The 17,840-nt window shown below is 45.2% G+C and overlaps 1 protein-coding gene across 19 annotated transcripts in view; it reads left to right on the forward strand.

Moving 5' to 3' along the window:
• Positions 1–1,088: 1,088 nt before the first annotated feature.
• The window catches only part of LOC139410961 (ankyrin-1-like), a 72,201-nt gene continuing 55,449 nt past the window's right edge, over positions 1,089–17,840 (forward strand). For 10 of the 19 annotated variants that reach the window (XM_071156674.1, XM_071156680.1, XM_071156690.1 and 7 more), the window contains exons 1-4: positions 1,089–1,259; positions 11,022–11,123; positions 14,934–15,032; positions 15,760–15,948. In XM_071156674.1, the coding sequence (XP_071012775.1) occupies positions 1,233–1,259; positions 11,022–11,123; positions 14,934–15,032; positions 15,760–15,948 (417 nt within the window). In that variant the 5' untranslated portion in view covers positions 1,089–1,232. Of the gene's footprint in view, positions 1,260–2,059; positions 2,216–7,407; positions 7,491–11,021; positions 11,124–14,933; positions 15,033–15,759; positions 15,949–17,840 lie in introns of those variants that run through there. The other 9 variants (XM_071156684.1, XM_071156694.1, XM_071156685.1 and 6 more) reach the window with 5 other exon arrangements.

Here is a 17,840-nt window from a genome sequence, read left to right on the forward strand (position 1 = left end):
ATCATTACCCACGTCTGGACTCTGATCTGAAGAGCTGTTGTCAGTCTGTTATTCCTGCTATGTTATCACTCCTCTTTAGCTTCCCCCTACATACTGTACTCAGAGCCAGGGGATATTAGATGTGGCAGAGTTTTGTTAGATAATACTAAGATCATGAAAGGAGCTTGTTTGTCTTCTATAGCTGAGGACCGCAGGGTAATTTGTCATCTCTTCACAGACATTAGTATCTCCAGCCCCCTGCCCTGCAGTGGTTGGCACTGGAAACTCTCACCCACATAACACACCAGGACCCAGTCACGTGATGTTTTTACCCAGGTCACGGTCCAGTGACACTGAGTGGTGTGTAACCCCCCATCAGGAGGAACAACCGCTCCCCTACTACCCCCCTCATCCCCCTCTCCTACAAGCATTTATCTCTCTGCATGGTTTTGGCAGCAATATGCTTTTCCCAGCGTTTAGCTAGGAGAGATAGAAAGGAGGTGAGAGGGGGTAAAAAGGAGGCCTTTTCAGGCGGGGAATGACAGACGCTTTATTAAAGAGGCAGGGGCCCTTTGAGAGACTCGCCCCCCTGGTCCCTCCCCCCCGCCCCGTGCGTCTGGCCCATTGTCACAGGGCAATGGCAGCGTAAATGCCCCCCCACCCGCTGGGCGCTAAGTCACTCTACAGACTGGAACAGACCTGCTCACACAGCACAGGCTTTCTCCACCCAAAACACCACGCCTTTTGGGAAATGCCTGGCCCGAGAATTGTTTTTATTGTCTGGCTGTCACAAAAAATACAGGAGGGACAGACAGATGTGGGGAGACATGTATGGAAGGAGGGACAGCAGAAAAGAAGGGATCAACCTGGGGATGAAAGAGAGAGAATGAGGGGGGAGCTGGTGGAGAGTAGAGGGAGACAGTAAGGAGAAAGTGGCATGAAGAAAGAGAGACAGGGAGAGGTAGTGGGAGAGGCGACACAGCGTGAGACTGAGGGGAACATATTTGTTGATGAGTGTGTGTATGTGTTTGTGTCTTTAGATACAGGCAGCATTCCTCTAGAGATAAACCCCCTGGCCCCCCTCACCCCCAGCCTCCCCTCCTGTCCCCTCCCCCTGGACGGGCCCTGTGCACTCAAGTGTGTGTGTCACACTCTCTGGGGGCAAGGGAACGATAGTAGAGTGTGTGAGTGTGTGTGTAAGAGAGACAGAGAGAAAGAGAGAAAAGCGGAGAGGGAGTGGAGGGCCAACAGGCATGCCGGCCAAGATCATCACCTGTGGAGTGAGTAGAAACTGGATTGTGTTCCAATATCTGTCCCCTTCTTTCTTTCAGCACTCTAATCTCGTCACTCTCTCTTTCACTCTATCCTCTCTCTGTCATGCTACTGACTGTCTGCCAATCTGTCTGCTCTGTTTTTTTTACTACAGTTTAACCATGTTGTGATCCCTAACTAACCCAAATGCTCCCCATCTGTCCATCTGTATCATGTTACTGCAAACTTTGATTGGACTATCCTTCTATTTGAATCCATTTCCTTTCCTAGGTCATCATGCAGATTAGATTCACAGCTTGTTCAGTGCCATTCACCATGCTGCTCTCTGTTTCTGCCTCTCCGGATGAACTATTTGGAGGCCTGTCCCTCGCTTCCCTCCCTCTATTTGGTCTTCCCTTCGCTAATGGATCTGTCCATGTCTCTGTCTGTCACACAGAGAAAGGGAGTGAGAAAAGGAGTGAAGGATAGAGGAAATGGATATGAGGAGTAAAGAGAGGGCTGTCTGAGAGACACACCGTGAAAACACACTCCTCTGTTCCATATTGAAGTCTCCTGATGACGTCTGTCTCATATTTAACAGATTCATCTTTCAGTTCAGTTTTCAATTGAATAGAATAGAACAACAGTGACAGAACGTGGAGTGAATTATTTAACTTTAACTCTCTCAAAACAGAACTTCTGTCTGTTCATGTTCTGTCCATAACGTTGATAGTATTTGGTGTCCCATACCAACTACAGCTCTCTGCAGGAGAGAGAGTCTAGCTGGTTGTTTGGGAGTATCTTAGGGAGTAGCGGTGCATGTGTGTCTGAGATTAGGAGTGTGTGCATGAGAAGTGTGTGTGTGTGAGGGGTGTGTGTGTGTGAGGGGTGCGTGTCCTGTTCTGTAATACTCCTTGTGTTGTGACTTCTTTTAGTCCATCTGTAATGTGATGTCCTGTTGTGGGCTGTCTGTTGTGTGGGGGTGGTAAGTACATTTATGATCAGTACACTGATCTCATTAGCTACATTATTTGACCTTGGCTTCAGTGAAGCTCCTACACTGTGCTAATTTAGGGAGCATGTAGATTCAAAGACACACAGCAGAGAGCTAAGGTGTTCTGTCTGTATACTGTATAGGCAGTGAGATTGCTGTGTAGAAAGGGATTTCGGCTACAGCAGATATCATCTGGTAAAGGATGCTGTGAAGTGCCAGATGATGCAACCTTAAGAAATGTGAATGCTCCAAAGTATGTGCATTGTTGATAGTTGTGAGAATGGCTAAACATTTTGTACTGTTGTCGCAATTACTGTATCTGATTAAGTTGCCCTTCTCACTCACTCCCTTGCTCTCGGTCTTGTCCTCTGTCTGTCTCCACACACACACACACACACACACACACACACACACACACACACACGCATCTTTCGAAAGAGCTCGATGCTGCAGCCGTATTGAAACGTCAGTATAGAGATGCATTCAGTGATAGTCGGATCAAAGTTGTAGATCCACTGACTGTGCTTCTGTTTGACTTCACAGATGACAGCTCAGACTCCCACTGAATTCTCTACGCACCTCCCTCACTCGCTCTCTTGGTTCTGATCTCACTCTATAGTGTAACCCCACAGTGACTACATAGCTAGCTGTTAACCTAATTACAGATCAAGTCTATTGCAACCATGGGACTTATTAGCGGTCTCTAGTTGATTCCATATAATTGCATCCTTGTCACCAATAGTAATGATAGTGTAGCTACACAGTAGTACACATGAGGAATGCTTATGGTCTCTCTTTCTTCTAGTCTCTCTCACTCTATACACAGTCCCCTCTCTATTTCTATGGTTCCCCAAGAAAGATATAGGAAGTGTGAGAACGTGAACTGTTATTATACACATTTAATCAGAGGGTATAGCTGGAAGCAGACGGACAGACAGATAGACTGTGTTGAGTGAGCGGGTGGAATTGCTCGGCCAGGTTGGTTCCTGTGTGTCCAGAGCATAGAGTCCCTCGGGGTCTCTGTCTGACTGGCTCCTCACCACAACAACACCACCCTGACCGGAACCAGCACGTTCACTCTGCAGCTAGCTAGCTCAAATAGACAGAGAAATGGAGGGAGGGAGGCAGGCAGGTAGGGAGGGAAAGAAAATCAATGTCCAGAACAAAGATTTAAGATTTAAGATGTCTCTGCAGGAATATCCAGCTTATGTATGTTGTTGCCCTAGATAGCATGCTATAGCTGTACTAAAACAGTTATTATTATGTGCTGGATTTGATCTTGTCATATACGACATGTAAAACCCCTTATTGGCACCTTTCTGCTGGTGCACAAATAGCTGGGGTGGCATCTCAGATATGTATGATCTGCATCTGGTGTTGTGCTGGCAAATTTGTGATGTGTGTGTGTGTGTGTGTGTGTTCTACACACGCTTCCTCGCATTAATTCCCTGACGGGGGAGCTGTGTAGTTCAGGCTATCCGTAGTGCAGACTCATCGCTGGTTTCTTCATTAGTTAGTGGTTAGTTGCCCGTATCAGCCTCACACACAGATCCATGAAACCATAGGAGAGGGAGTGGGCTTCCTCAAGATCAATGTCCGAGCCCCAGTCACTTTCCCCGGCGGAACAATAGCCTGAGACCAGGCAGCTCTATACTGCCTCCGTGCACTGCTCCTCCTTCCTATCCTAACTGCAGCCTCACACTGTCCTGTCATCCAGGGCTTCAAGTAGAACCGCCACTTTTATAGCATGTCATCAAACACACACAGAGTGACGTTTGTGCCGTGGTTTCACACCTACTTAGATACTGAGCGACAGTAATCCCTTACTGTTGAGACTACGCCTGGGACTCATAACACACACACACACACACACACACACACACACACACACACACACACACACACACACACACACACACACACACACACACACACACACACACACACACACACACTGCAGTACACCAGCTCGGCGGTGATGTCATACTGTCTGCCGCAGCACCAGAACACTAAGCAAGAGAGTCAGGGAGGGAGAGAAGGAGAGAAAGCAATGAAAAGAGGGGGAAAATATAGGGGGAATGGAGGACAGGATTGTATGAGATGGGGGCGAACAAAGGAAGAGGAAGGAGAGCTGGGTAGAATTAGTGAAGAATGTGAGGATTAGAGAGAGAGACAGAGGTACAGTGTTTGCGTCAGTGTACAGAGCCTGAGGACAATTGGATACCCATAGCATTACCGTGTACTGTGATGCTAATGATGACATGCTGCAGGTTATTGTCTCTCTTTCCATACAGAAAAGGTTCAGTAATAGAACAGTAGAGAGTGATTGATGATGTAGCTCCACTAACTCCAGCCAGTCCCACATCACTGTCCTCTCTAGGGCTTATAGGAGCTAGGCCAATGATGTAAATAAACCCTGGATTGCTGATACTATGTTTTGGCGATTGAGAGGATTTCAAATCAAATCAAATTGTTTTTGTCACATGCGCCGAATACAACACCTTACATGCTTACTTACAAGCCCTTAACCAAAAACAGTTTTAAGAAAAATAAGTGTTAGGAAAGTATTTACTAAAATAAACTGAAGTAAAAAATAATAATTTAAAAGCAACAATAAAATAACAATAGTGAGGCTATATACAGGGGGTACCGGTGCAGAGTCAATGTGTTGGGGCACAGGTTAGTTGACGTAATTGAGGTAATATGTACATTTAGGTAGAGGTAAAGTACTATACATAGATAATAAACAGAGAGTAACAGCAGCGTATAAATGGGGGGTTCAGGAGTCTTATGGCTTGGGGGTAGAAGCTGCTGTTAAGAAGCCTTTTGGACCTAGACTTGACGCTCCGGTACTGCTTGCCGTGCGGTAGCAGAGAGAACAGTCTATGACTAGGGTGGCTGGAGTCTTTGGCAATTTTTAGGGCCTTCCTCTGACCCCGCCTGATATAGAGGTCCTGGATGGCAGGAAGCTTGGCCTCAGTGATGTACTGGGCCATCCACACTACCCTCTGTATTGCCTTGTGGTGGGAGGCCGAGCAGTTGCCATACCAGGCGGTGATGCAACCAGTCAGAATGCCCTCGATGGTGCAGCTGTAGAATCTTTTGAGGATCTGAGGACCCATGCCAAATATTTTCAGTCTTCTGAGGGGGAATAGGCATTGTCGTGCCCTCTTCACAACTGTCTTTGTGTGTTTGGACCATGATAGTTGGTGATGTGAACACCAAGGAACTTGAAGCTCTCAACCTGCTCCACTGCAGCCCCGTCATTGAGAATGGGGGTGTGCTCGGTCCTCCTTTTCCTGTAGTCCAGGATCCTCACCTTCGTCTTGATCATGTTGAGGGAGAGGTTGTTGTCCTGGCACCACACTGCCAGGTCTCTGACCTCCTCCCTATAGGCTGTCTCATCATTGTTGGTGATCAGGCCTACCACTGTTGTGTCATCGGAAAACTTAATGATAGTGTTGGAGTCGTGCTTGGCCATGCACCCCTGAGGGGTCCCCGTGTTGAGGATCAGCGTGGCAGATGTGTTGTTACCTACCCTTACCACCTGGGGGCGGCCAGTCAGGAAGTCTAGGATCCAGTTGCAGAGGGAGGTGTTTAGTCCCAGGGTACTTAGCTTATTGATGAGCTTTGAGGGCACTATGGTGTTTTGAAGCCACCGGTCGGCCATATTGGCACTTCCCAGTAGGAGCAATCCTCTATAGAAATTAGTGGAATTCTACACTATTTCAAATAAATGTATTTTCTTGGTGCAGTGGGGAGAGTAACATTAGTAACCTCTCAAAATGATCCTTTAAGGAAAATGCTTTTTTTTTTAATGGTTTATTTTTTGGTTTAGCTCACATAATATAATTTTTAAGTATGCATTTAAGGTGTTTGTAATAAAATGAATGTGGCAAAATCTAATGTAGACATGAATAAATATAGCTTCCAACACAGGATGTTGGTGCCACCTTAATTGGGGAGGACAGGCTTGTGCTAATGGCTGGGGTGGAATAGGTGGAGATGTAGGCGCGACAGCTTTACCACTATGCTCTGTCAGTCATCTAGTGTATATATAAATCTTTGAGCTAGACCCACATCCATCTCTATCAGAATGGGTTTGTTAAGATTAGCATGAGGATTTACAAGACAATAGAGGATTGTGTGCGTGTGCGTTAGTTCATCCGTGTCTGTGTGTGTGGATTTGTGTCAGACAGGCTAGTGAAAGTTTGTTTACACTGAGAGTGGTCTTACTCTGTGGAAGTCTGGCAGGCAGGGTTTGGGTGTGGCCTACAGAGTGCCCCTTCCACTCTTATCTGACTGCACCAGACATGTGCCTCTCCCTAACACACACCACTACAGTCCAGACTATCTTACTCATCTACAGTAGAGAGGCCAGATACACACCAACATAAACACACTGTACTGAACAGTAAAAAATGTGAATAACTTGTGTAATTGACATTCAACCAAGTTATTGACCTTGACATGGAGGGCAACTGTTAGTGTAGGGATAGGTCATGTCAGACTTCTGTACTTTCCCTGTGCTGAAATGACCCTTTGACATCTGAACTTTGCCTGACCTGGGCCAAGTTGACCGATGTCCACCTTGTAGGAGTGCATTCCAGAAGGTAAAGTGTGTGTGTGTGTGTGTGTGTGTGTGTGTGTGTGTGTGTGTGTGTGTGTGTGTGTGTGTGTGTGTGTGTGTGTGTGTGTGTGTGTGTGTGTGTGTGTGTGTGTGTGTGTGTGTGTGTGTGTGTGTGTGTGTGTGTGTGTGTGTGTGTGTGTGGTGTCGTGTCATCAGCTGTTTTTGCTCAAACTGTGTTGAAAAGATGTCCTCTGAGTCATCAAGGCAGTGAACACACAAACACTCACCATCAAACAAATGCCACTCTGACCAGCTATGCACAGTGTTTGGTGGAATGTCTAGCACCCTGTGCAACGTATGTGGACAGCATATATTTGAGGCTAAGTAGGTTTCTACACATCTGTGCACACGCACACACTCACAAACACACACACTATATGAGTATCTATTTCTGTGAGGAGGGTACCCCGCTACGGTAATCTTAACCCTGGTAACAGGTGGGTTTGTGGGTTTGTGGGTACGACAGGAAGAGTGATTGGGGTGTATTAGGGGGGTCAGTTTGTTGTACTGAAGAAGGCTGGAGGGAGGGGATTTGGGGGGCTATCGCCTTTCTCACAGTGGGAGAGACAGAGTAGGCCATTAGAGGAAAGGCCAGAGAGGAAAGAGGCCATGGCTGACGAGGACAACTCTGTCACTGTAAGTAACTCACTGCGGAACTGAAAGAGAGGCACACAACACTGGTTGCTTATACAACCATATAGTGTTGCTGTTTATCTTCCATAGATAACTAGCTTGCTAAACGACGATGTATGCAGGCCGGAGGCTCCATACAGAGGGTGTGACGCAATTGCGGAGCGTCCGGAGGTTTGCTGATGCCAAATCAACCTCCGTACCACATTTTCCCTTCACAATAGCTCTGTTCTGTTCTGTGAAGCGCAATAAGTAGGAATGCACTGACTGCTGCAGAGGCCGCATCGCAGAAAAATGCTGTGTGGCCAATACAGACTGGATTGACGATAAATCTGCTTTAAGTGCTAACAAGTGCTAAGTGCTGTTTGGTGTTCACTCCAAAATGACTGTCTCAGCCTCAACTTTCAACATGGGACAGCAGTTGATCAAAACTGTCTATAGCGTGTATAAAAGGACTGTGCATGCGTAAGTGTTGTGCATGTCTGTGTGAGTGTGCATTGTTCAAGGTCTTGTACATGAGAAAGTAAATGTCTCGCATAGAGTTTCCAGAGTGACAGCGTGAGGGTGTTGACAGACAGATGGAGATGGTTAAGGCTTGAGGAGAAAAGTGATGGAACGCAAGGGTGATCAAGTGGAGGGAATACGTTTTAGGAACAGGTAGGCCTATAAGTGAGAGTCACTTATTTCTCTTAGACAAACTACATTTCCCAGAAAGCACTGTTGCTTTTCCTTTAACTGGGAAGGAACGGTGGTGTTAAACAAGATTACATGAACTCTTAATAAGTAGAAAGTTGGAAACGTTGTGACTTTTTCCCTTGACGAGTCTAGTGGCTGAGAGAGAAGTGGTTGTCTGTGCTCAGGCTGTGGAGTTAGTCATCACACTCAAAGGCCTACCGGTCTGTCGCAGGGAAATGCTCTGAAAGATTTGCTGCTGCATACAGCTCTCTCACTTTCTCAGTGATCCCCCTCTCTTTCCCTCCCTCTCCCTCTCTTTTTATGCAGTCTTTTCTTTGCACAGAGCTGCACCACTTGCACTAGTGCTCCGTTGATGGGTGAGGGTTTGCATCATTAGTTGCCATGCCCACGGCTTGGGCATGTGGGTCCTCATTCTCTCTGTTACCACTGTCTCAAAGGAGGGTCGTTTCCAGTCACTACTGAATGGGGGCCAATGTCACTGTGGCAGTGTGTGTTGTGTACTTGTGTTGAACACATTTTTGAGTCACTGTGTGTGGTCGCACTTGCTTGGGTGGGTATGTATTTTCATTTCTAAGCCTAACCAATGTGTGCAGTGTGTATGTTTTTGTGTGTGTTTGTAATTCTGTAGGTGGCTGGGACTTGGGATATCACAAAAAGGGTAATGATGGTTGCTCCCGATCTTATTCACATTAATTCATCCCTGGCCATGCTTTGGTCAGAAACCAGAGAGAAAAATAGGGATGAGCGAAGGAGAATGAGAGCTGGACAGCTAGACAGACGGAGTGATACCACATGTAACGACCTAGACAGACGGAGTGATACCACATGTAACGACCTAGACAGACGGAGTGATACCACATGTAACGACCTAGACAGACGGAGTGATACCACATGTAACGACCTAGACAGACGGAGTGATACCACATGTAACGACCTAGACAGACGGAGTGATACCACATGTAACGACCTAGACAGACGGAGTGATACCACATGTAACGACCTAGACAGACGGAGTGATACCACATGTAACGACCTAGACATTGAGCAAATGAGTCCTGAGGAGTGTGGGAATAATTGATAACAATATATACTGTAGATAGACTAATGGTGGGGGAAGGAGGGTTTGCCGCAGTAGATCCTCTCTCTCCCTCATCCAACTCTTCCCCCCTTCTCTCTCCCCATCTCCCACTCTCCCTCTTTCTCTCTCTCCCTACCTCTCTCCTCATCTCCCTCTCGTTCTCTCTCCTCATCTCCGTCTCTCGTTCTCTCTCCTCATCTCCCTCTCTCTCCTTATCTCTCTTCCCCTCTCCCCATGTCCCTCTCCTCATGTCCCTCTCTCTCTATCTCTACACCCTTTTCTCTCCTCATCTCTCTCTCTCCCCATCTCTCTCTCTCCATCTCTCTCCCACTCTCTCTCTCTCTCTCTCTCTCTCTCTCTCTCTCTCTCTCCCTCTCTCTCTCTCTTCCTCTCTCTCTGCCGCTCCCTCCCTCTCTCTTCCCCTTTCCCCATGTCTCTCTCTCTCTCTCTCTCTCTCTCTCCCTCTCTCCATGTCCCTCTCTCAGTCTCTCCCTCTCTCTCTCATGCCGCATGAGTGATCCTGTTTCAGCACCCCTGTCTGAGAGAGGCATGAAGCCCCCAGACACAAACAAAACAGAGACTAAAACAGGGCCACACCATGTGTTAGACCATGAGCCAGGGCATTCACTAAACACACACCCTACCACCCCAGAACACCAGCCAGACTGCCAGCCAGATCACTGGGCAGAGCAGACACACACCCTACCATCCCAGAACACCAGCCAGACTGCCATCCAGACCACTGGGCAGAACAGACACACACCCTACCACCTCAGAACACCAGCCAGACTGCCATCCAGACCACTAGGCAGAACAGACACACACCAGAACGCCAGTGTGTCCCCTGGTCTCATCTCCTACTGTATGTGAGGAGGTAAAGCAAGTCTCAGATGTGAGAGGCTCAGAACGAGGCTAAGGTTTGCATCCTAAATGGCACCCCATTCCCTATTTTTGACCAAAAACCTATGTAGGGAATACTGTAGGGTGCCATTTGGGACGCAGTTGGTTCAGGGGGACGGGAATGGAGCCTGGGACAGAGGCTCTGTCTGTCTTTATGTGGATGAAAATCACCTGCACCCCGTCCTTTAGGGTCCCCAGCCTGCCAGGCCTGCTTCTGATTGGCCAATGGGAGGGGGCTGGCCCAACTGTCCTATCCTGTTCAATAACAGTGTGGAGGGAGATGAAGGAAACACCAATGGAAAGCATTTATAGTCTTGTTACTGTCTGTATGTATTTTGACTTTGTATGGTTTTGATTTGAATGAAGGTTTCTGACAATAATATAAATATCTCTCAACCTCCCTCTGTCTTCCCTTACACCTATCTCTCCATCTCCCTCTGTCTTCCCTTACACCTATCTCTCCATCTCCCTCTGTCTTCCCTTACACCTATCTCTCCATCTCCCTCTGTCTTCCCTTACACCTATCTCTCCCTCTCCCTCTGTCTTCCCTGACACCTATCTATCCATCTCCCTCTGGCTTCCCTTACACCTATCTCTCCATCTCCCTCTGTCTTCCCTGACACCTATCTATCCATCTCCCTCTGGCTTCCCTTACACCTATCTCTCTATCTCCCTCTGTCTTCCCTTACACCTATCTCTCCATCTCCTTCTGTCTTCCCTTACACCTATCTCTCCTTCTTCATCTGTCTTCCCTTACACCTATCTCTCCTTCTCCCTCTGTCTTCCCTTACACCTATCTCTCCTTCTCCCACTCTATGTGCCTCTCTTCACCCCCCTCTATCTCTCCCCTTTCTCTCCCTCAGGCTGATGCTGTCACTAGTTTTCTGCGGGCGGCTCGTTCTGGTAACATGGACAAGGCCCTCGACCATATAAAGAACGGCATAGACATCAACACAGCCAATCAGGTGAGAGAGCTGCAAGGCCCGGTGGCCAATCAAAATGCTTGTGGAGAGTGCATTAATACATGTCTCCAAACTTTGAGATTAATTTTGGAGTCACCAGGATCAATGAAAGCCTTCCTGTTTGTAAAAGTCTCAATCAGCTAATGGAACTGATTTATTACACTCTTTCATTTCATTTGTCCATTTCCGTTGGCTGTGGAACTAGTATTTCACAATGTTGGGTCATCATACTGCAGCGCTAGAATAATGCATGAATAAAAGTATGAAAACAAGTATAAACTGTATAGGCACATTAGATCAAATAAAGATGAGTCATCTTTCAGACCATGTCAAAACGACAGCACACACACACACACACACACACACACACACACACACACACACACACATCTTATCAGCAAAGTTCAGATGCAGTGTTATGAAGGGACAGCATGAATGGATAGAGGGAAAGAGAAAACATGGAAGAGCAGGAATTGGCAAGAGAGAGAGGAAAGAATATTTTAGAGTCACTGGCTAACATTCATGTTTTTTTTATCATCCAATGCAGTGCAACTCTAAATCTAGTCAGTCTACTGTATCTTAGTCTATGCCGCTCTGACATTGCTCGTCCATATATTTAGATATTCTTAATTCCATTCCTTTACTTAGAATTGTGTGTATTGCGTATATGTTGTGGAATTGTTAAATACTACTTATTAGATATTACTGCACTGTCGGAGCTAGAAACACAAGCCTTTCGCTACACCCGCGATAACATCTGCTAAACATGTGTATGTGACCAATAAAATTGGATTTGATTTTTGATTTGACTTGTAGGTTATCCCACAAACACATGTTACAGAAGTAGTCTAAGAAACTCTTATGTTGATAAAATGCTGAGTGTTTCTGTGAGATGGATGTGATGCACTGGTGTACTGCACAACACCAGTTTAAAGCTAAGACAGTGACAACAAATATTGACATAGTAAAGTAAATGAAAGCTGGTAAAAAACAATGTAAAGAATATGTCATGCGGAAACCCTGATATTAAACACCAATGGTATTCAGTTGATGGTTTATTTTAACTGTAGGACAATACTTTGTCATTCCATTTTCTATTTTAAAATAATCTTGTTTAATTATTTCATATATTTTAGATGTGATAAGGCCAGAGATAGTTACAGATGTCTGTGATAATCTGAAGTAAACCCAAAAGGGCCCCTAGATGTCTTGTGATAGATGACAGAAAATCCTTGAAAGATACCAAAATTCTGATAGTTTACTGGTACATTTTGAAAGTTTAGTGTAATTTACCCTCCCTTTGCAACCCTAGACATGAACCTTCTTATGATGGGATAAAGGACCGCCCTTTTGGTCAACCGTGGTTTGCCAGTGCTGTGATAAGATGTTGTGTAAAATAATACATTTTAAGAATTTATCTGCAATGTACGTTTGTTAGCTAGCTAGCCAGTCAGTTTTAGAGGAACTATACCATAAATATTTCAAATGAATAGCGGTACACCACTGATGTAATGATCCTCTCTGTTGGACTGAGGTGATTGACTGCATCCCGAATGGCACCATACAAGGCAGCGGGTAGCCTAGTGGTTAGGAGCATTGGGCCAGTAAGTGAAAGTTTTGAGTCCCTGAGCCAACTAGGTGAAAAATCTGCCGATGTGCCCTTGAGCAAGGCACTTAACTCTAATTGCTCCTGTAAGTCGCTCTGGATAAGAGTGTCAAGGTAAATGTAATATTTCCCTACAAAATGCACTACTTCCGACCAGGGCCTATAGCACTACATAGAGAATAGGGTTCCATTTTGGACTCATCCATCGTCTCTCTCTTGGCTTGGAATGTGTTTGATGTGATATAAGCCAACAGAATATCTTTCTTGGCTCTGGGTCCAACTCAGTGTACAGTGTGTTCTGTTCTGCTCCAATACCTGCTGTGTGGATTGTCCCTGACTGTGTGTACTGTATATCATTGTTTGTCCTGAATGTGAATTACTGTGTGTAGTTATTTTTGTGTGTAAGATTTAAGTGTGTGCGTGTTTGCATGACGTGTGTGTGTGTGTGTGTGTGTGTGTGTGTGTGTGTGTGTGTGTGTGTGTGTGTGTGTGTGTGTGTGTGTGTGTGTGTGTGTGTGTGTGTGTGTGTGCGCGTGTGTGTTTTGAGGCCCAGGTAGCCAGTCTCTCTGCAGTAGGTGACAGGTGGGGGATTCGGGGGAAGGTGTTAAATAGGGTAGGGTTTACTCCTCAGGCCCATCTCCTCCATCCTGCCTGCTTTACCCTGATGGCTGCTCCTATGGTGGCCAGAGACAACTATGCTGTGAGGGGGATGAGGTTGCCTATAGGCCATACAAACAGGGCAGCAGTGTGTGTGATTCTCCAGCTCATTAGGCCAGCTTAGCCATGGTTTGCTAAACACTCTACCTCTGTACTATAATGCTGCCAGCGCTAATGCTACAATCAAGATTAGCATCAAACACATTCCCAGGTTAAACGCTCATAACGAACACAGGATTCAGTACATGCATACAAGTAGGTGTGAAGAGACCTCAGGCTGCTGAAGAGAGACACCCTGTGGACAAACAGGAACCCTACAGCCATATCCAGTACATTTTATCTGCAGTCTCAGGTTACCATTGAAAGCCATTCTCCTTCAAATCATGTATAATGCAATGTGTGTCATTTCAAACCAAGTCTGTATTAGTGTTTTGGAATTGTCTCAAGTGTGTTGAGTGTGGTTGTGAAATTGGATGTGATATTGGTTATGTGTTGTGTGTGAGTGTGAGTGTCTCCCAGTGTGTTGTTGTTGTTGCTGTATTTGTTGTTGTGCAGAGTGAGGTGTCATTCTGATGGAGGTTAGGTGGAGGCTTGGCTGTGGCAGTCGTGTCTCTTGTACCCAGTCTGAGTAGATACGTCTGCCATGGGCTAGCTCACCGGCCACCCAGCTGCACTGCCTCTCTCCCTACCCTCCCTCCCTACCTCCCTCCCTCCCCCTTCCTCTTCAACCCTCCTCCCCTCACACCCTCATAACCCCTCAAGTTATTTCTCTCTTACGCCGTCTACTTATTTTTTCCCCTCCTTTGTCATTCTCTTTATCCCCCATGCTCCATTTCCCATCTCTGCTTCTACCCCCCCTCCCCCCTCCCTCCCCCTCCAGTCTGCAGTAGAGTGATGGTGTGCTGTGGTCTCTCCACTCAGAGGATTAATATCAGTGGTGTGGGAAAGGTCCAACCTCACATGTCCTGTGTCACTGAAGGAAGGCTGTGTGAGGTCAGACCTATCTCACATAGCTCGTATTCTTCCCATCCCCGAGACCACCGGCCTGCCATCCCCCTCCCATCCTCTTCCTCCTCCTCACCATCATCATCATCATCATCATAATTCCGGCCACCGTTATTGCTAACTGAGCACTGTTAATCTCTAGTAGATACTGTATGTGTAGAGGCTGTTTGTCCTGACCATACACTACAGTTGGACTCAGTTACATACTTTTGCATTTTATACATCTAGGAAGAGCTGTATAATAAGCAGAGCAGTGTTTGTCTGGGGATCTGATCCTTTGGTGTGTCTCAGGGTGCTGTGTGAGATTGTGTTCAGTGTGTGGGTTCTGACTTGTTGGTGTTATTATGCTGTGTGAGATTGTGTTCAGTGTGTGGGACTTGTTGGTGTTATTATGGTGTGTGAGAGCGGAGTGTGTGATGGAGGCCCAAAGGTCTGTGTTTTTTAGTTCTGTGTGTGCTATGTGTGTAGTGTGTGTGTGTAGTGTGTGCAGTGTGTGTTAGGGACCCTACAGTGTGAGGTCTCCTCTTCTCTCTCTCCTCCCTCAGAATGGTCTCAACGGGTTGCATCTGGCCTCTAAAGAAGGCCACGTTAAAATGGTGCTGGAGTTACTACATGGAGGCATCGATGTGGAAACCCAGACTAAGGTACTCCCACAACCTCCTGCACTATACCACATTACCACTCATGTACTCCACAAAGCCTATGCCACCACCAAAGTACAATATACTGCATACTCAAACGATTCTACTTACCGTAAGACTTCAATCAAACGTTGAGTCTCAAATAGTCGCTTGTCCCTTAGCCGGGCAACGCCATTCAGTTCAGCAAATCAACGGCTTTTTCAAATAAATGCTGGGTCTAAATGAATTGTTTACGAGGTGACCATGAATTACCATGAATTGTTTAGAAGATTTAATTCAGTAAAATAATTATGGCAATCATCCGTTTATATCGCCAGTAAGAAACTGCTAACCAGTGACTGCTAACAGACCTCGACCTGGTGAAAATGCACAGTTAAAGAGGAGAATAATTATTCTGTCAAATAAGTATTTTTTCCTAAATGAAGGTATAGTAAGACAAAGGAAATGTGACACAGTGTGTAAATGAGAACACATTACTGCAGGAAATTAAGAAATTGATTAGATTGCTAGAATTAAAACAATTAACTTTGCAAATGAGCAAAAGCTGTGTGCATTAAGGAAATAGACGCCTAGCTTGTTGTGTTCAGTGATTTAAACAAATAAACGCCTGGGCTATGAATTGAAGTTTTACGGTATTAAAGCGTACTACTACTTACAAGTACTACACTACTTTAGATGCTTTCACACAAACATTATGTCTCATGTCTTCTCTTGTTCTGTGCCTCCACAGAAAGGCAACACAGCTCTGCACATTGCTGCCCTGGCTGGGCAGGAGCAAGTGGTGGCAGAGCTGGTAAATTACGGGGCCAACATCAATGCCCAGTCCCAGGTGAGACCCCCACCAGTGTCAGAAGAGACCCCGACCCCACTGGCAGGACCCCCTGCAGAAGAGCCACCAGCCACAACGGATACACATACAGTTAGATACAGTTATAATACAGTTATGCTGCATTATACTGCATGGAACTCAGGGTTTGGGGTCTGAATTTCGGAATGTATTTCGATTCAACCCATGAATTGAAATTTGAATTTGAATTAAAGGAAGTATAATTTAATTCAAAGAAATTGAACTGAGACATGAAACACGAACGTCTCATTCCTTTGCCACATCTGCCAGTTATTACTAAAAAGAATAAAGATACCATTTCAACATAAGCTTGATTATAACTGACATTTTTCATCAGCATCTTGATTTGTATTTTTGTCATGAAATGTTAGGTAGTTCCCTTACATTCTGGAGTGTTGGAACTAATGGGACATTTATTTTCTCCCCCAGATAGTTAATAATGTAAATAAATTATGAATTATTACAGACAACCTACAAAATGATCTTAGAATATTTCCAGACCACTGTAATTATTTAAAACTTAAACTTAAAAATGTATTTTTTCATTATGTTATACATAGTATAGTACTGTATCATACAAGATGTCAAAATAAATATTTGTATAGTGAATTGTAGATATTTGAATTTCATTGAATTTCCTTCAATTGTACTTAATTTATTTCAAATTCAATGCAATTTCTGCTTCCTGTGGGATGCGCCCAATTCAATTCAAATTCAAGTATTGCTGTGAGCAGCACTGAGAGCAGCATTAACAGAGTCTGAGTAATAGAAATAGCACCTCTTGGTCACTCGTCAGGGACTCTGGCAATGAAATGGGCAAAGGCCATACCTTTAAGCATGTTTACCAATTGCACGTTTTCCAAATTGCACGATTCTACCTCTAATACGTGATGAGGTATGTCTACTACATGCTACCATGCTACTGCCATAGACTACTGTCCCTTCCAACTTCATGTTTACCAAATTCCATTCCCCTAAGTCCCATGGTCCAATAGTTATAGCCTACAGTTCACATTAGCGCCTCAGTAAAGGCCATCTTTAACCACAACACATTTTCCTTAGCAATTTAGCTAGGGACTGGTTCGGAGATTCTACAAATATTCAGTGAATCATTTTAGCATTAGCATTACACTAGCACTTTTTGGTCAAAGTCACATGACCTGTGTTTTCCATGTTATTTTAAGATATCAACACTGAACTTCGTACATATCTTCAGGGACATGTTGTCAATCACCTGTACGAGTTGGATTTGATAGTTTGGGCAAATGTTTTGAATGTGTTTTGAATGTGTGCATGGTTTTAAATTAACTGTAGTGCTACATTACCTAGGGGCCAATGAGTGCATCATAGGTACGCATGATGGGTTCTACCATCCTGCCAAATTCTACAACGTTTTACCCATGTGTTGTTGAGATATTGACCAAAAGGAAAAATGCACAAAGAAGAACACTAACAAAAGCAATAGGGTTCCTGCACCTTTGGCACCAGGATCCCTAATTAAAGAGAGCTATTTTCAATACAATTCAGAATTGACCCCAACCCTGACTGAGTAGAAATAAAGAAAGAAAGTCGCACACTCTACTGTATATATGCTCATGAATTTGTTGGGAGCATTTATAGTGCGCAACTTTCGTTATTTTTACACAGTTTCAGTTTACTATTCCATGAGTCAGCACCTCTACTAACATTTTTGGGTGTGCATAAGCTCCTGCATTTGGCCCAACTCCCGATTGAAACATGATGTCAGGCCATCGTACACTCTTAGAAAAAAGGTGCTCTCTCTAACCTAAAAGGGTTCCCCGTAGGAAAACCCTTTGCAGAACTCTTTTTGGTTCCATGTAGAACCCTTTTGGTTCCAGGTAGAACCCAAAAGATTTCTACCTGGAACCAAAAAGGCTTCTCCTATGGAGACAGCCGGAGAACCCTTTTGGAACCCTCTTTTCTAAGAGCGTATTAGCTAAATG

This window comes from Oncorhynchus clarkii, chromosome 6, assembly GCF_045791955.1.
Source record: "Oncorhynchus clarkii lewisi isolate Uvic-CL-2024 chromosome 6, UVic_Ocla_1.0, whole genome shotgun sequence".
NCBI lineage: Eukaryota > Metazoa > Chordata > Actinopteri > Salmoniformes > Salmonidae > Oncorhynchus > Oncorhynchus clarkii.